Raw genomic sequence first — 20429 nt, 5'->3', positions numbered from 1 at the left:
TCCTTTTCTGTATTAGATAATACTTACCTAACTTTTCTTTAAACCAAGATGAGTCATGAGTTCTTACATATGTGTGCAGGACACCTTACACTATTTATTGAACACCTGCGTGCCAGGCACACAAAAAACCGTATCCTTAACACAAAGAACTGTGGATAACTGTCCAGTCTTGCAGGTCCTATGGGAGCTGTGGCACCAGTTCTATCCCCCAGCCGTAAGCTTTAGGGTCTAACCTGTAGGTCAGGACGAAGCACCGCATTTGTACTTTACATACATCAACTTAATTTGTCGTCCTCATTGCTGTCTAGCGCTAAACTAGGGTTTTTCAGGGGTTTTTGGTACTGTATCTTTCTAGATTTTTGTTTGTTTAAGGAGAGGACTTGCTTCTGTGATCCCTCACCACTAGCACCTGATGCAGCTTGCCCTCTGCATGTTTTTAACTGGCAACCATCTATGGGTTCAAGGACAAAAAATATACACATATATATACTTAATTGGACCTTTCATTAGGTTGCTTAGAAAGTGATCATATACTATTTATAACAAGGGGTAGAAAACATATTATTCCCATCTAAATTCTAAACCAAGAAGCTATTACCCAATCTATACGTAGACTGGGAGTTTGGAACTGACATGCACACACAGCTATATTTAAAATAGATAACTAACAAAGACCTACTGTAAAATAAATAAATAAATTGGTTTTTTTTTAAAAAAGAAGCTATTACCAATCCTAGCCATTAAAGCCTCACAACTCAAATTCCAACTATATTGTTTCTAAATTATTTAACGATCACTATTTTTAGATGTATTTAGCAAAAATCCTGATAACTTTGCTTATATTTTTTTCTTCTGGGGGAGATCAGATAAATGAACTTGTTATGACTGAAAAAATACGTAACAACTTCCCCCCTTTACTTTGTTTCCCTATTAAACAAAGTACGCTTTCTCTCCAACGAGGAGCTCCCACCAAAAAGGAAAAAACATTCTATGTTCTTTCATACACCAAACCAAATGACAACCTTACACTGGAAAAGCAAGCTACTGTTAAATAATGCTCTCCAATCTTGTTGAGATTAGCTCGAAAAGTTCCTGAATTGGGAGACAACCCTTGAGTGGCGAAGCCCATTTCCCCGTGAAGAAGAAAGAACCACCCCCCGCAAAAAAAACTTTCTCTTTTTAAAGCACTGTGTAGTTTAAAACATTAAAAAAAAAAAATCAGCACAGCCATCACTTTGATGTGATGTAGATTAGATAGCAAGGTAAGACTGTAAATGTACCAACTGTAATATGGAATTTAATTTTATCTCTATGAAGTATTCTGAAATCAAAGACGATAATACATGCATCAGGCACATCCAACAGAAGACTTTTACAATGGTTTACATTTCCTTTTTATTTATTTCTTGAAACTGCCCATATTGCAGGTTTCTCATGGATGAAATATGGAACTGAGCAGATTCTTTTTTCTACAAAATTATGGTATAAACTTGCTCAATTTTCTATCTTATTGCTAATAAACCTTACAGGTGCACAGTTTGTAAAATAAACCCCTTAAGGACTGAATGCATAGAGCATGCTGCAAGGTACAAGAAATAAGCTAAAAATGAGCATATAAACCTACATCTGGACCAACACAGTACTGAATGCTGGCAAACATTTATCACAACACATGGAAAAATTAATAAAAGGAAATACAGTTCAGTCCTGAAAGGGTTAAATAGAAACCCTAATATATTATTGTTTCTAACCATCATCCCACATTACAGTGCTTGAAAACAAAGTCGAAAGTCTGGCACAGAAAATTACACACATTTGTTCAGTACTCATCAGAAACACAGCTGCTTTTGAAATCAAAAATAAGTAACTTGGTTAATAATTGAATAACATTTTGTTTCAAAAAGGAACACCCCCCCACCCCCTGCATGGATTATCTGATTAAACATGACTAGTTAGTTTAGTTCTTAAAACCTGTGTTGGAAATTGAGGGCACAGATGGTACTCGTTTCATTAAAAAAAAACAAAAACAAAAAACCCCCCAAAAACAAAAAACTAACCAGTTACAACTGCAAATAAGTCTGTGCAGTACGAGTGACAAATATTTCACTAATTAATATATATATGAGGATGCCTTTAGTTGCCACAGTTTAAGAAAAGTCAGCAGCAGGGTAAATTTTATACTAGTGTTCAACTCTGAAATCATTTAAAATAAAAAGGGCATTTTATATTTAAAGCCTTTAGCTTGCCATCCCAATCTACGTGATCAAATTCAACAGAATAAAAACATATTGGATAACAGACTCAGCTTCTATGCATATTTTCAGAAACTGCATAGAATCATAAGAGCATAGCCTACACTTCTAATACAGAATTAAAAAAAAAAAAGCTTGGATGTACTATACTTTAACTGAAGTGGTTACCATTCTGAGAGTCTTTATAAGGGATAATGACCAGCATCTCTAACAATGCCACCATTGGAGGAGGGGTCGTGTTCTACCATAACCAGAGGACAAGGCTCCTGAAAATTAAACACTGAAAATAATTCACAAAAAAATTTTAATCAGCTGATAAAAGAACTACTAGTAAACAATAAGCCACAACAGACAAATCATTTCAGTCTTTAGTTTGTGGTATGTAGAATGTCATAAAATAGTGGGGGGGAGAATGCCTGTATAAGCATATTCTTGGACTTTTCAAAAATAAAGAGGAAAAGGGTTTACAGTCTAATATTTCAATTATCTTATTAAAATAAACAAAGAGCCAAAATTAGATATAGCTAAACAGTAAAAAAGCAAAAGTTAATTTTAATAAAGCCATAAACTTGAAAAAATTATTTTGAGTTGCAATGCTGGGTAGGAATAGTTTGTTCTTCAAAAGCATCTCATCTGTTATCAGTTAATTTAATATAATTTGGTAACTAAATACCAAACCTGGGAAGTGGAGGAAACTTGTGGCCCATTCAAAGTAAGGCAGCACTGAAAACATTTCGGCGCTCTGAACAAAAAGCACTGTGTAAAGACTACTTCCAGACTCAACAGAGAGAAGAATAAATACTACTCATAAACAAGCAAGTTTGCAAGAAAAAGCCAGTAAACAGTTAAAACAAAGAAAGATAAGGCCACAATGAATTCTGCCCTTGGTCACTGAAACAGATTTAAAGTGTGAGGCAGGATTAGCTTACAAGAGAAGCTAGTGACGGGAGCAGACTTAAAGAGAGAAAGGCTATATATAGTATAATGCAGCCTGTGAGTAATTAAAAAGGCTTGCAGTAAAGAGAAGACCACAATAACTTTTATTTAACCACTAACATGTTTTACAAATGACTTCCCCCTTGAAAACTGAGGAAAAAGTGATGTAAAGATGTTAGGAATTGTATTTACAATGGCAGAGTCTGAGCAGAAGAATGAGTAATGAAGATATCAAAGCTGGGGGTGGAGGGGAGTGGGGGGAAGCTACTAACAATGATGTTTTAAAAAGTCTACTGACGGAAACTTTTCAAAATAGCCCAGGACACCAGAAAGACAATTTCTGTATGGAAACTGCAGGAAGTTAGTTTTGCATTCTTAAGGTACTTGTGGCTCCTGTTTTATGGGACAGTAAAAGCTTACCACAATCTAGAGGTAGTTTTTACTCAAAGAAAGATGACTGTATTACTAGACCATGTCCTGTAACATCACACACATAGTTCCTGTAGAAAACGTAGCCCAATGAGGCTGCTGCAATTTCTAAGACACCGAACATAGGCGTGCCCAAAGTGCAGGAACAAAACCAACGTGAAACCGGTGAGCCCAGCACACACAGCCAGCACACAACCCTGAATGCAGCCAAATCTTAACTGAATGGAGAAGAAATGCTTTCCGAGTAGGAGACATTTGTGAAGATGCTCAGTACTGGGGAAGAGAAAACAAAAAAAGGCAGGGAGAGAAATGGAAAGATAAAGTACATTTGCATTTTTATAATCTTACAGCTATCTGTTCCTAAAGTACTGTCTTCCAGCTATTTTAGTTGGTCATCTAGTAAAAGCATCTTGTTTCAAGGTTACAATGATATTTTGGCCTAGGCTACCCCCCACAAAAGAAAGTAAGTAAAAACATGCTTTTGCTGAGATTTTCCTCATTATACAATAAGGGCACCATCTACCAACTGGTAGCAAATACTTCTGATGATATTTTTTTGTCATATGCCAACAAGGCAGAAAAACACCCTGCTGAATGAAATCACTGGGAATATTCTAGCTTCAAAATAAAATGTTTAACTTACACATAATACAAGTTATGTACAAGATTAGGAGGAGGGAAAACCTGAACAAATCCTGGACCGCATAGATACATTTCTGCACAGGAAAAGGGAAGGGAACACTGTAAAAACCAACATGTTCCACGCCATTAACTCATTAATGGCTAAATGGCCACATTTAATTCCAGGTAAATGTTAGGACCTCTTGGATTACAACTATAAATACATTTTTTTAAAAAAAGGAACACAGAAATAACTATCAACGGTGTCTGAGAATAGAGACTAAGTCAACGTACGTTGCATGTATTGCAGGCAAGGCAGAGGCATTTTTTTTAAAGCTTTTGCACAGACTTCAAATAATCTTAAAAGAAATATGCAGGCCTTTACAAGATTTGACTTGCTGAAATCAAAACACCTTCCACTCATGAAAAGTCATAAGACTTCAGCTTTTAAAGAAAATAATAAAATAAAAAGAACAGTTCCAGCCTTAGACCAAAAAGACCTGGAGGAGTATGGTAATTAGATTAAACAAGCATGGTCAGGCTTGGAACCTGAATGTACTTAAGAGCAAAAGCTCAAAGGGGGTGGGGAGGAGAACAACCTATTTGGTAACAAAGGTGTACTATATATACTGCGATATAAAAAAGGTATGGTGAAAATGTACCTTTTACTAAAGCTTATACAAGTTCCTTGGTCCATAAAAACTATGTTAGATTTTCGTCTTCTAGTTTGATTACCTTTTACTCCAGCCACATCTCTATTTCTTGCCCATTTAAACAAAACCAAACAAAAACCAACCAAACAAAAATAACAGCTGAAAAAAATCAATTTCCAAAAGTTTGCACATTTTGATGTTTTTTTGTTTGTTTTACTGTGGCTTCTGCACTTCAAATCAGCACTTGCAGGTAATGGGGTTTTTGAATAGTATCACCGGGTACGAAAAGTTTTCCCAAGAAACCACAAAAGATTGTTCATTTTTTTCTTTCTTTTTTTGTCAACATTTTGCCGCACTCAAGTCAGTGTAAGTCCTAGCAAAAAGACGGTAGTTAGGACACAACTGTTGCTGTAGATGACGTGACATTGGTTGAATTTGTGCTGACATTTGTGTAACTCCCCTCGCTGTTTGTGTTTGACTCATTAGGGGGCACTTGGCTAGAGTTGGCTCGAAGGATTGCTCCTGCCGCGCTGCAATGTGGCCGTGGCCCCGGTTCTGGGGTGTAGGTAAAGGTAAGGCTGGTGGAATAAATGATTCCATCATTACGGACCAAAGTTACTGGAACCTGGACTGGCTGCCGGACCCATCTCCAACCTTCTCGGAATGCAGAAATGTCTGGGACAACACAGAGCATACTCTCTCCACATCTGAGGAGGAAATAGAAATCACTTAAAAGCACAGAAAATTTTAGAACTGAAACTTAAAACAAGGTTGCTTAAATACAGGACAACCAATATCAGGAAAGAGTCTCATGTACCCACACCCCCATCCAAAACTCTAGATGATGTAAAAAATTATATTAAGTACCTGTACATAGTTTCAGCTTCTACATCCCCAAACCACACTCGTAAATTTGGAGTGAAATTCTGTCCTGTAAGTTCAAGCATTGCTACGTCCCCACCGCCATTCAACTGCAATTCACAGAAAATCAGAACAATGTTGAGAAAACTTTTCATTTTTCATTAAAGTACAGTTTCTCATTCGACTATCATGTGCAAAAAAATGGATAAATAAAATGCTTCTTTTAAATGACATGATTATAAAGACAAAGTGAACTAAAAATATCGCAAGCTAATATACAAACTGATTTACATTTAAATTTTCTTGCATAAAATTATGTTCCTCTCATTTTCTTTTTTTAAAAAATCAACAAATGATGTGTAACAAAACCTCCAAAAAAAAAACTCCAAATCACAAGATTTGGAGAAAAATCAAATTTATTGTGAAATAAAATTATGCCATGTCATAGCTGAGATCAGCTGCAAAGAGCTAAAAGTCAACTTGTAAGTGGTCTCACCTGAAGACTTTCTACAACAGGCACCGGTGTGACTGGGGCAAGGACAGGGCCCATCCCCTCGTAAAATGTATACTCTGCCTTATCCGTACTAATGATTGTCCAGGAAGCGCCATCATTTATCATCTCTTTATTTGGTTCTTTTGGGCATGGAGTGGCCTTATGAAAAAATTGGTTAGAAATTGAGTTTTATATACACTGCAGTATAAGACACTTTAACAAAGTAACACTCATAGACTGGCATTAACATGAAGAGAATTTAGTACAAATTTATAAACTTCCCAAGCACGATGCTTCGCCAATCCCTAAACAAACAGAATGTTAGCATGGAAACCTCACATATGGCAGGTTTTATTTTAATACAAAATATTTCAGTGACATACTAAAAACTAATAATACCTTCAGAATACCATTTAAGTAAGAGTATACCAGTACCTGTATAATTTCTTTAATAAAAGATCAGTATCTGTGATGTAAATAGCTGTTTAAAACTCTTTAGGGATCCCTGAGAGAGAAAGAATGGGAGCCCCCTCCTGCTCAGAGAACAGCTAGAAACTTATGTACTTTCAGCTGGAAGGAACCGAGATATTGACTGACAATCCCCTACCCCTATCTCGAAACACCTAGGCCAGACCATCAGTGCTGGGTTGAGGAGACTGGCTGTGTGTGCATCTCTCTGGAAAGTCTCCAGATGTTCAGAAATGAGTTTCATGTGAAAGTATAACTATTCTATTAAGTCATCTGTTCATGTCATAATGTCCTCATGAAAGCCTTCTGAGTAAATATAGTTAAAAATTAGCTTTTGAAATGTGTCATCATTACTATCTTAGAAGACCCCAATATAAATCTGATGAGAATTATGAACGCTCCTCCAAAACAGGCATGTATCATATACAATGTTGTCTGCACATAATTTCAGGTGATTTACTGAACACCCAACATCTAGTTTTGGATAATCTGAGGGGCTCTTTGTTCCTCAGAACTAGACGTTAACTGCTTCTCTTAGAACATTTTCATAGTTTTGAGTTCTTCCTTGATGTAAGATGACTGCTATATCCGAGGAACATGTGGGCTAAGGACCCTTGAACTTGAGATAAATATCTGAACACACAGCTTCATGTATTCGGATACAATTAACATTAAGCGAGAGTTTCATGTTTCTAAATGCTGCTAACCTAATGGTTTGCACATTTTAGATTTTACCAGTAATTTAAAAACATACCTGAAACTGAATTATTCTTTCTTGAGAAAGGCACAAGTACATTCTTTCTGTATCCTTAAGGTAAAATGCACATTTATGGAGCTGTGACACAGGATCATCTGCATCCAGTAATGCGGTCTGCTTATCAACTTTCCTAATTATCTGTATTTCAACAATTAAAAAAGAAAAGATCATCACATACGGAGTTTTCATTTCGTACACTGTCAAGAGTACACAGAAAGAATCTGCTATATAATAATACATCACAGGTATTTGTCACATACCTACATACACAAAAGAATTTACAAACAATAAAGCTAGGTATAAGAATACTTTTAGATTGCAAGCATGTTAAGAATGTAGAGATGTTACCTTTTTCCTTGAACTCCTAAAAAAACAGGGCAGACTGGCACCTGTTTTCTAGATCAGTGGTTTTCAAACTTTAATGTCCATACAAATCATCTGGGGTTCCTGTTAAACACACATCTGTTCTGATCCCACAGATCACATATGGGGCCTGATATTCTGCATTCTAGCAAACTTCCAGCTGATGTTAATCCTGACCTTTCCAATAATATACAACGACAAATATTCCAACATCAAAGGGGAAATTATCTCTAAAGGCCACTAAGGGTGTGCTAGTCAGTACCTAAGTCCAGTATCATACTTATACGTTGTTTTAATTTTAACCTAAAAGAGGTTATCATTTTGCAGATTAGGAAACAGGCTCAGAGGTCAGGTTAAGTTCCTCAAAATCACTTGGTTAGTAGCTCAGGGACCAGAATATGATTCCAAGGCAGGCTGCTTGTCCAGCCTGAACTCTTTCCATTACACACCATGACCTTATAATCCAAATATTCCACAAAACACATATGGATATCTGAAAGATAATCCTATCAAACCTTAGACGTTACTTATCACATGGAAGGTAATCACTAAGTGTTTGAGGACTATGAAAATCACTCCCAACAGCATACAAACATGTTAGAACTATTTCTCATCTAAAATCAGAAGAAACCCCTTCCTTGACTACACATCCCTGTCCTTCCCTCTCACCACCCTGTTTCTCTGCTCTCCTTTACATCAAAACTCCTCTTCCTCACCACCCCAACTCCTGAAATCTCTCCAGCCTTTTGTCTCAAAATTGCTCTTGGTGAGGCCACTAAGGACTTCAAGACCGTTGAATCCCATAAGCACTTCTCTGTCCTCATCTTATTAGCTTTCTCAGAGGCATCCGACCCACACATTCTTCCTTCGGGGATACACCTGCTCTAACCGGCCTTTAGTCTCCACAGCCGAGTCCCCAAATCTCTTCTCTATCCATACTCTACACTTTCTATACTATTTAGAAGTTGGCAACTCCTAAATTTGTATTTCCGGCCATAGCCTTTCTCAGGCACTCGACGTGTATATTTAACTACCTATTCAACAGTTACACTGAAAATGTCTATTAATAGGCATCTCAATCTTAATCAAAAACAGAATTTTTTATTTCTCCCTAAATGTGATCCTCGCTCAACTCATAGCTCAATAAATGACACCACGTTCACTCAATCCTAAAACCGTGGAGTCATCCTTGACTCCTTGCTTTCTCTTATACCCAAGCTGTCAACAAATTGTTAGGTCTACCTTCAAACAAATCGGTCACCTCTCATCACCTTTCCAGTACCATCCTAGTCTAAGGTACCATCATCAACTTCTTGCCCGAATTTTGACAAAAGCCCAACCACCTTTCTCTTTGTTTCCACAGCTATGTCCCTATGCTCTCTTATCCACAAAGCAGCCAGAATTATTCTTCCAAACATAAACCAGCCATCATTCCCTGTTTAAAACTCTCCAGTGGGGATGTCCCTGGTGGCGCAGTGGTTAAGAAGCCGCCTGCCAACGCAGAGGACACGGGTTTGATCCCTGGCCCAGGAAGATGCCACATGCCACAAGCAACTAAGCCTGTGTGCCACAACTACTGAGCCTGGGCTCTACAGCCCACAAGCCACAACTACTGAGCCCGTGCACTGCAACTACTGAAGCCCACACGCTCTAGGGCCTGTGTACCTCAACTACTGAGCCTGCGTGCCGCAACTACTGAGGCCCACGCACCTAGAGCCCGTGCTCCACAACAAGAGAAGCCACCGCAACGAGAAGCCCGTGCACCACAATGAAGAGTAGCCCCCACTCGCTACAACTAGAGAAAAGCCCGCACACAGCAATGAAGACCCAATGCAGCCAAAAAAAAAAAAACACACACACACACAAAACCCTCCAGTGGCCTCCTATCTTACACAGATAACAGAAAGTCCATAGTGTAGATAGAGAGAGGGACTTGACAAGATGTTGCCCATGGCTAACCTTGCAGAATCATGTCCTGGCACTTCCCCCCCGCACCCCGACTTGGCTCTAGCTACAATGGCTTCCTTGCTAGTCCTCACACATTCCTGTCTTAAGTTCTTTTTGCCCTCATTCTGTCAGCCTGAAATGCTCCTCACCCAGTTTCTGCTTTTCCAACTTCATTCTGGTCTCTGTTCAAATAGCCCCACTTCAAAAAGACTTCTCTGACCACTCTAAGCACTCCCTTTTCCTATCCCTTTATCCTGTTTTAATGTCTTATCACTTACATTAACCTTTTAACACATTATATGGGTATTTCTTTAGCTGGTTTTCGTTGACATCCCTTCCAAAATGTAAGCTCCGGGCTTCCCGGGTGGTGCAGTGGTTAAGAATCTGCCTGCCAATGCAGGGGACACAGGTTCAAACCCTGGTCCGGGAAGATCCCGCATGCCGCGGAGCAACTAAGCCCGTGCAACTACTGAGCCTGTGCTCTAGAGCCCACAAGCCACAACTACTGAGTCCGCATGCCACAACTACTGAAGCCCACGTGCCTCACGTGCCTAGAGCCTGTGCTCTGCCACAAGAGAAGCCACTGCAATGAGAAGCCTGCTCGCCGCAACTAGAGAAAGCCCACACGTAGCAACAAAGACCCAATGTGGCCAAACATAAATAATAAAATAAAATTAATTAATTAAAAAAAAATGTAAGCTCCAAAAGGAAAGAAAGTCTACCTTGTTCACCAATGTATCTCCAGCATCTAGACAGTTCCTGGCCCATGGGTTCAGGGCTATTTGTAGAATGCACGTATGCATGTAGGACTGTAATACTTTGCTCCACAATGAACACCCTTAACAGTAGCTACTCACAAGATATTGTGAGGACTAAATGAATCAATATATGTAAAAGTGCTCAGAACAGTGCTATTAATATTATGCAATATTATTGGGTTTTTATCACTTGATTCACACCAGACATATTCCAAGATGATTTTTCTTTACTTAAGCCACAGCTATTAAAAATCCCAATCTTTTAAAGTCAACATTCTTCATATTTACATATTTTTAGCTCTGCAGTTTATTAGTCAGAATATTTGTCATTCTACTCACATCACCATTAATTTTTGAGTTTAAAGGGAGACACTACACTTTTAGCAATTACAGTTTCTAAGATATTCTGTGAGACTAATTAAACTCAAGCAAAATGTTTCCATTCAATGCTAGTCTTAAAGGTTTATTTAAATTTAATGATGTTTGGATTTTAGGGAAATAAGTGAATTTTGAATGATGTAAGTTTAAAGCTTACTGTAAGTCTACCACACTCAACTATGACTTCACCACGTAAGAGTCAACATTTGCCTATGACACTGTCATTTCTGTAATCCACTGTTTCTCCACTACCTAGTAATAATAAGCATATTGAGAACATGGGCCATGTTTGGTTCAATTTTATTTCCCATAATAGTTCTCTGGACATAGACACTGCTGAATGACCTAGTCTCACCAATAAAGAAACCAAATATGTCCCCTACTATTTGGTATCAAACTTGCTGTGATCATTTCTAATTATTAAGAACAGGAAAGAAATCTGAGAAACCAGATAGTATGAATGTTCTAACAAGCTATGTGTGATGAATTCTACATTCATAAAACACCAGATGTTACTCCAACCAGCTCTCTCTCTTCTACGCTGGCTTTGTAGGTTACTGGTACAGTATTTTCCATATTTCTGAGGTAAACAGGATACAGCTCTTAAGGACAGAAAACATATCTTATTCATATTCCTAGACTATACCTGGTAAATGCCCAGGCTGAATTCATGTCGCTGATTAGTTTACCTAACAGATTTTAGATGTCCCAAACCTCTGGGGCATCTGACAGCCTTGAGGAAGTGGGATAAATACTAACCAGTGTTTCTTGTTAGTTGGCTAGACCTACATAGACTATGCCTGTTTTTAAAGCATCCTAAAAACCAGGATTTCTCATTAGAACATTCATCCCATTGAAACTTGGTCTTGGAGGGAGAGTGTTTTCCAAGCAAAGATCTCCAATAAGGCTAATATTCTAGGAAGCACAGCATGCAATGTTCAGATATTAAGACAGTGTCATCCTTCTTGAAAGCACATGAAAGCCTCCTCTGAAAAACGTGCCTTTGTTGAAAACTGCACGTAAGTGGAGGTATAGGAGGGCCTGAAGTAGTGCAGACCATATAAAGCCTAGCTATGTCTCTGAGGAATCTAATTCCTCAGTCACACAACCTCTAGAAAGAGGTATTTACCGGTACATTGTTAACGATGGTACTGCAACTTTTCCTAAGGCATTCTCTGGATCAGGTTTTTTATTGCAGCATTTTTATAATCAGAGCCCCATACTTTTACATGTTGAAAATATTCAATTAAAGATGATGTTCAAGGGGCTTCCCTGGTGGCGCAGTGGTTGAGAATCCGCCTGCCAATGCAGGGGACACGGTCCAGAAAGATCCCACATGCCGCAAAGCAACTAAACCCATGCGCCACAACTACTGAGCCTGTGCTCTACAGCCCGTGAGCCACAACTACTGAGCCCGTGTGCTGCAACTACTGAAGCCCGTGTGCCTAGAGCCCATAATCCACGACGAGAGAAGCCACTGCAATGAGAAGCCCGCTCACTGCAACAAAGAGTAGCTCCCGCTCACCACAACTAGAGAAAGCCCACGTGCAGCAGCGAAGACCCAACACAGCCAAAAATAAATAAATAAAATAAATAAATTTATTAAAAAACAACAAAAGAAAGATGACCTTCAAGCAAGGCAGACCGGTACTTTACATGAAACTAAGTGAAAACACTATTTTAAGATTTGAGTCTGTCTTCTAAGTGGCCCATATATAAGCTGTTGCTGATCAGAGGCAAAGGCCTCTGAATAGTGATTCTATAGTACAAGCATTTAATACCAAAGCAAATAAACATTATCCTTGGAATACAGTGACACATAATGAATGAAAAGAGAAGAACCTGAGTAAATGTTGATTCAGCTTGTTTTTTGGTGTGTCTTTCTTTCTAATTTATGTACCCTTCTTTCCCTACCTTTCCCCTTTTTATAATTTGCCTCAGGTTCAAGGTTTTGTAAATTTATATTACTATGTTTCACATATTTTGGCTTATGAAGTTGAAATGGGAAATAAAATCACCTTGTACAACCATGACACAGAAAAATATAAAACAATTCAATAATATGATGCATTTACTTAGATAGTTATAGATCAACCCAGCTCCTGCTGAAATAGTCCCAGAAAATATCAGCCAATGAAATACTTCATCAAAGAGATACAAAGCATATTCAGGCAAGTAATACTAAAAGTTCTTCCATTCACTTAATCCCCTCCCCCAACCTGACCTTGAATCAAACCTACTCATAAACCCCCTCCATCTTTAATATAACTAAATTGTGTTCTGCTTCAGAAAAGGAGGGGGAAGATGACAAAGGGTATATGAGGGGCTTTTGCTTCATTCTGCTAAGAAAAGCAGTTTTTTACAGTTTTAAAAAGCCCCAAACACTATGCCTCTCTACCAGAGTAAGAAACACCAATTTTATTTAATTTTTAAATCCATCTTCCTTTGGGAGAATAAAATAATAAAAATTATGCTTGTATTTTTAAAGAAATTTGAAATTCTATGCTTTTGAAAACTTGGTCCTGTGTTGGGATGAAGCAGGTACCACAAAGATTGAATAATGTATCTACATTAGTTAAGAAAATAAATCCTAATGTAACTTTATAGTGCCCTCTATTGAACATATCCAGATATACAACCAAAAAGGGAAAAGGCCACCAACATTTATTAGAAACAGTCATGAAGTCATTAAGGCCATACCAATCTTGGGAGTGCCATGCCAGTAACTGAACACACAAGTTTGACTGTTTGTCCATAATGGATGTATCCATCGCGGACTGTGAATTCTTCTCCTTCTGATTCATCGTCATCCACTGCAGTGCAATGGAAACAGATCAAATTATCATCTTTTAGAACTTATTAATCTGCTTATAAAAATGACAAAACTTAATATATCTGTATGTCTTATTAGTAAAATGAATTTAACAATTTCACACGAAAAAAATCAAATGCATATTTTTATACTCACAGAGATGAATGTAAAATGCTCCCCACTGCTGAGAACTGGCATGGAAATTACCTCCTTCTACATGCAAGTATCTGGTACTAACTGTCTGGGATCGAAGTCGATTAAACAGAGCCACCTTTGTTCCTGAGGCAATGCATACTGCAAAGAAAACACAGCTCCTATTTATGTGAGTGGGGTTTGGGGGCGGGGCAACAGTGGAGAGCAAGAAGGGACCAGTACCCGGTGAATGAGGACTATGCATTACTATCATTTAATAATTAATGGATTCTGCTAACAATTCTTTTAACCCTCTAAGAAAATACAGATGATACCCCCAAAAATCAAGGTAACTCTTTATCAATAATGTCAAGCTAAAGATATACAATATGTCCATAAAAATCTTTTTTTTTTTTTTTTTGCGGTACTCGGGCCTCTCACTGTTGCGGCCTCTCCCGTTGCGGAGTACAGGCTCCGGATGCGCAGGCTCAGCGGCCATGGCTCACGGGCCTAGCCGCTCCGCGGCGTGTGGGATATTCCCGGACCGGGGCACGAACCCGTGTCCCCTGCATCGGCAGGCGGACTCTCAACCACTGTGCCACCAGGGAAGCCCCATAAAAATCTTTTTTAAATGAGAGTTACACAGTATGTTTCATGCGGTGCTGTTTTTAAAAAGGAAGTTACTTTTAAAATAATAAGTGTCCAACAGTAGGAAACTGATTAAATAAATTATAATATCATTCACCTATTTGAATGATGTGTATTTAAATGCATTGGTAAGAAAATATCTCCCTGATATATCACTGAATGGAAAGCACACTCTTTATACTGTGTTTCCATTGGGTAAACATATACATTTTTATGTGACAGCATGTGTCTCCATGTGCTCACATCTATTTCTATGGAATACATTCATAGAGAGGGGTGTGGAAGGATGTTTACCAAAGTTGATGGCAACTGCCTCTGGATACTGTGATTTTAGAGATTTTGCTTCCTTCTAAATACCTTACAGTATAGCATTGCATGAAATTTCTTGAAAAAGCAACCACATCTATGTAAGCAAGAAAATACTCTGAAAATGAAATATGTTCTCTGCCATCAAGTAACTTAGAGTCAATAGAAATATAAAATTAAAGAGGTAATCCTGTAATTTGAATTGGAAACAGCCTAAATACATGACATTATACCTCCTGATGCAAGAACACTACATCGCTGTGAAGTAGGCTTGCCCTCTAGTAACAAACAACAAAAAAGAACCAAAGAACAACCACCTTAAATCTGATCAAGTTTCTAAATTTACTGACAAAGACTCTCTCCTTGACCAAACTTTAGACAGGCTCCTCTGAGCCCTTTTTCCACCGGGACTTTTCCTTGGGCCCTGGCATTGGCCTGCCTAGCCCGGTTATTGCCAAGAATCCTGCTAAACCATCCTCCCATCCTTGATATCTGTTCAAGTTCCTCCCCTCCACCTTTATATCTGATCATCTAGGCCTGTCTTCATAAAAATTCTGGTAAGCTAGTTTGTCAAGAATCCCCCTTCCCTTCATGTCTCTCTCCTCTTAGTAACTTTCCATCCACTGATCCCCTCAACTCTGTTCCTTGGCTATAAATCCCCACTTCTCCTTGTTGTATTTGGAGTTGAGCTCAGTTCTTTACTGAAATCTCTTTTCCCTACTGCAACGGTAGTGAATAAAATCTGTTTCTAACCATCTTTAGTGTCCAGCTCTGTTTCTCTCCGACACTACAATTTACAGAAAATACATTAAACTACACCAAGGAAATATAATTAGCAAATTCCAGTATGTGGAAATCTCTCATGGTCAACTGATTCAGTCTCTTGAATAAATAAACTACAAGAAGAGAGAGAGAAACAGAGAGATGTAGAGAAAATCCACAGATTAAAAAAAACTCAAGGACATGTCAACACAATATATAGAATAATATCTGGTGGATCTTATTTGAATTTTGATTCAACCAAAGGGCTAAAAAAAAAACCCCACATTTTAGATAATTTTAAATTTGAGCACTAGCTAGGTATTTAATGATACTAAGAAACTATTTCTTTTTATAGTTGTTTTATGTTTATTTTTATGTGATCATGGTATTGTAATTATATTAGAAAACAAGAGACCCTATCTTTCAGAGATACACAGAAATATTTACAGATGATATAGTGTCTTGGATTTGCATCAAACTAAAATGAGGGCAGAGGAAAGTGTGTGTGGGGGGTAGGGTTACAGATGAAGATAAATCAAGACTGGCTTGAAGTTAAGATCACTGCTCCAAGTTAGAGGATGAACACAAGAGGTTTCATGTCATTAATGCAACTGTCTACTTTAGTATGTTAGAAAATTTCCATAATATAAAGTAAATGATGATGATAATAATGACCAAGCAGACTAAAAACCATCCACTACATAAAATCCCATTAAGTTCATAATAAAACAAAACAAAATAAAAACAAGCAAATAAACCAAAATCCTAAAACCTCACTGGTCACCTTCAAAGAATACTATTGTTATTCTGCAAATTAGTAAATAAGAACCTATCCTGGCTTTTCTCCATAGACTATACTTAAAGCAAACAGCTAACAAATGCAAAAGTTAAGAATAAAAGAATTAGAAAAATCATCATTTTGCAGCCCTTAATGAAATACTAGATTTAAGCAGCCATCATGAAGGGCTACTGAAATCATTAGGTTAAAGGTCGCTGAGGAACTTTTTAACTAGTGGATTAGACTAACAACAGCTCAAATTACTATAACCAATCTTAACATAACAAGAAGTGGGATAACCAGATATTACATGACTTCTGATCTGATAGAAATGAACATACATAGGAGCAGCTAATTCTAAAATAAAAGTTTAACCAACAGTTTGTAGAAAATATGAGAGACAGAGGAACACGTAATCAGCCAGATCCAGAATATGGAAATTCCACAGGAAAAATGACCCAGTTTCAACAAATAAATAACACAGAAGGAAAAACAGGCTGGTGGAAAGAGAAGAAACCATTACAGATTAAAATGTATGAACCTTGTTTGGATCCAAGTTTGAACAACCCAACTGTTAAAAACAACAACACAACTGTAAAAAGATATTTCTGAGACAATGTGATAAATCTGCACACTGACTAGCCATTAGATGGCATTAACGAACTACCATCAACTGTTGTTGGGTATAATGATGTTTAAAAGAAAATGATCTGTTAGAGAGTCACTACTGCAGAAATGGTTGAAAGGATAGGATGTCTGAGATGTACATTAAAAAATTCCAGCAGTTGGAGGAGGAAGGAAGGGGTGGTGGTGATAGAGATGATAAAACAGAATTGGTAAAACCTGTTGAGGCCAGGTGGTCACCTTATACTACTTTCTCCCTTTTATGTAAGTTTGAAAGTTTTCATAATAAAAAGTTAAAATAAAGAAAACTGGGTACAGAGGTTGAAGTGTAAAATTCAAACAGCATTTATCTGCTATAGTCTAAAAATGTGCTGATGAGGCAGCAGTCTCTGCCAGTGCAACTACATCAAAATTTTTGTTCAGGTTCTCAGGACAGCCTTCCAAAGCCCATTTGATATAACAGTGTTTCTCAAAGGGGTGCTTTTGATATTCTAAGTGAATCAATTCTTTATGGAATGGGAACCTTCTTGGGCACTGCAGGACATTTAGACACCCTAATGCTAACATTACTCCCTCCAGTCACTGTGACAGCAAAAGGAAACTCCCATTTCTCCAAATGACTCTGGGTGGCAGTGATGAACCAATTCTGTTTAAAAACCACTTCCCTACCCCAGGTATTGCCCATTTTTAATTAAAGAAAAAGACAATAAAGCAGCAGTAATAACTGAATATGACTTTTTCAGATAAAGTGAAGACCACAAAAATATTTGAAAAAAAGGAACTGGCTACTGAAAAGCAATTTTTAATTTAAAAAATAGCTGAATTTGTCTTATTAGTTCATGTTGGGAGTTGAGGACAAAAAAGAAAACAAGTATACATACAGTCAGCATTTTTCAATGACTGCTTCTTTTTGGAAGGTTTGGAGATGACTTTTATCCGCTTGCTGAGGAACACACCAATGTCATCACTATTGCCATAGAACATCTTTACAGAGAGCATGAAGTGCTTTCTCTTGTCTGAATCAGATATATACAATGTTTTGGCCGTGCAATAGTTCTGTGAAAGAAAAGGCAAGTTTTAATAGCACCAAAACCCTGTCAGCTATGTACCTACAACTCAGTATGGCCACGTCTAAGTTTGATCAGACTTAAAGGCAGTAACTCCACAGAAGCGCTGATAAAACCAACTGTGAAAAGTACTGATCTCTGAAAACAAAGTACAAAGTCTTCCTTATCAAGTCTACGAAATACTAACACTGTGTTGTTTTCCCCTCTCAAAAAGGCTTTTAAAAAATAGTCTTTTCTTGTTTTATACAGCTCTACATCTATTTCACAGAATTACCAATGTTATAGCAGTAATTTTTTAAAATAAAATTTTACAGTTAAAAAATTCCATGACTGTCTTTCTGCAAATAAGATATAAAGAAGGCTATCAGAACTCAATTAAATTATGTAAAAGATTTTAGCACTGATCCTTCTCAAAATAGTGCATACAACGTTTTTTCTTATATAGCCGAACACTAGAGTAACCACCCATGAGTCTGAGGAAAACAATATTTTTTGAAATAGCTAACACTTTGCCCAATGGGATAATTCCTATTGCATCACCAAAAGAACTGAATTTAAAGGTACTAGAGAAAACAAACGCAGCAAAGTACTATGTCAGTTTATCAGAAATTAAATTCTGGTAACTGAAAGGATAGTATTAAAGAATTATAGCACTTGCAAAACAACAAAGATACTTTGAAATGCTACTATTTCAATTACATATGACAATTCTAAAATCTTTCCTATTCCCTTGATCCCTGTGAATGAGGGAAGAGGCTAAATTATTGATCTATTTTTCCAGATTGGGTAAATAATGCTCAAGTACAGCTTAAGTATTTAAAATTCTGAAATATATATATATATATATATATTTTAAAATCATTGCTCTACTTTAAAATTAGGCTAAACAAGTTTCTTGACTACCTCTGCTGTGTGTTCCTTTTAGAAAGTAGTGCAAATGCCACTCATTTAGAAAATAACTAATGGGCTCTAGGTGTTTAATCTTTAAAATATTACTCACAGCCAATTTTAGTACCAGAACAAAAATCATGCCATACTTTATTGCATTTCTCAACAGCAAAGTTATATAAGAAAATTTAGGTGCCGTCTTGAATATTTTACTCAATTAAGTTTTTATAAATTCAAAAGGGAGAGAAAAGCTTTGAGAGGCTTTGTTCTGCACAAGGCAAAGTTAAGATAAAGCTCATAATAGTAATAAGAAAAATTAAAACAACAGCCTTTGCACTCACTCAGCTCCTTTCACTCCAGGATCTCTAAGTGTTCAGGGATGCTGAACCATGGCCCTGCCGTACTTTAAAAAGCTCTGAAAGTCAAATAAAGCCTGCACTATGGAATTATTCTACAACGTAAGACAAAGTCTAGGAAGATAGGTATTGATACACTAAAGAGAGTACTCCCATGTAACAAAAATAAAATGTGTACCTAAATGAAAGCAATTAAATTCTAATGGCAAAACTTAAAAATGATGAGATCACTTAATTTGAGTGTTAACATTAGGGGATATGATCTATATCAGAAAAGAGAAAATACTGAAATCTAGCATAAATGGTAAGGTAGACTGGCAAACAGGAAAGGAAAAAAGAGCAGAGAAAATTGGGTCATAACACAGACACTCAAAGGGCTTTATTTTGTTTGGAAAAAGCAAACATACATATATCTCCTTGGAAGGAAAGGAAATATACCCCTAATTACAAAAGTGAGTAGTTTGAATCCACAAAAAAATTCTAATAAAGCTATCTCAGATACAATTTATTATTTTTTAAAAGCTACAAAGCTACTGACCACAAACTACTCAAATTTCACAAGAAAAAAAAAAAGGACAAGTCACTGATTCAGAAAGAGTATTACAGCTTTAAGACGCTAAGTAAATAAAAACTGAAGTTACATTTGCTTCATCATACCAAAAGGCTAAATTAGCTAATAAAATTCTAAAACAGAAAATGGCATATAATAAATCTGTCTATAAACAATGAAGAGTTTAACTTAAAAAACATCTTTCTGAAGACAAGATCTTCAGGAAAGAAAAAAAATCTGCCCTGAAATAAAAAATACCAAATATAATGCTACAAAAGTTTATAGAAATATCTGAATTGTAGAATTTGAATTATATAAACAAAACAATACTAGCAACATAGGTGTAGGGGATGTAATTCTTTAAAATAAAAATACAAGTGTGCTAATTAGGGAAGTAATTCATGTTGCATAGCTTACCTAGTCCCAACTATGTAAGACAAAAACTGAGGAAATGAATAGTTAACAAATTAAAAACATCAGATCCAAAATATTACCAACATATAGTTAAATGTCATGACCATAAGGGCTGCATATACTAGAACTTTGTTGTAATGAAGATTAAAATACGGACAAATACCCAAAAATGCAAA

General features: G+C 37.0%; 1 protein-coding gene across 5 annotated transcripts in view; it reads right to left on the bottom strand.

Moving 5' to 3' along the window:
• Positions 1-982: 982 nt before the first annotated feature.
• The window catches only part of LOC307185311 (recombining binding protein suppressor of hairless), a 233090-nt gene continuing 213643 nt past the window's right edge, over positions 983-20429 (bottom strand). For all 5 annotated transcript variants that reach the window (XM_079919377.1, XM_079919376.1, XM_079919375.1 and 2 more), the window contains 7 exons: positions 17860-18034; positions 13885-14022; positions 13617-13729; positions 7468-7608; positions 6249-6404; positions 5759-5862; positions 983-5598 (listed from right to left, as the gene is read on the bottom strand). In XM_079919377.1, coding sequence (XP_079775503.1) covers positions 5283-5598; positions 5759-5862; positions 6249-6404; positions 7468-7608; positions 13617-13729; positions 13885-14022; positions 17860-18034 — 1143 coding nt within the window. In that variant the 3' untranslated portion in view covers positions 983-5282. The remainder of the gene's footprint in view (positions 5599-5758; positions 5863-6248; positions 6405-7467; positions 7609-13616; positions 13730-13884; positions 14023-17859; positions 18035-20429) is intronic.

The sequence above is a fragment of the Stenella coeruleoalba genome (assembly GCF_951394435.1).
Source record: "Stenella coeruleoalba genome assembly, chromosome: 4".
NCBI classification, from domain to species: Eukaryota; Metazoa; Chordata; class Mammalia; order Artiodactyla; family Delphinidae; genus Stenella; species Stenella coeruleoalba.
Note: the sequence above shows the minus strand (reverse complement) of the source record. Positions and strands in the feature narration are given on the sequence as shown.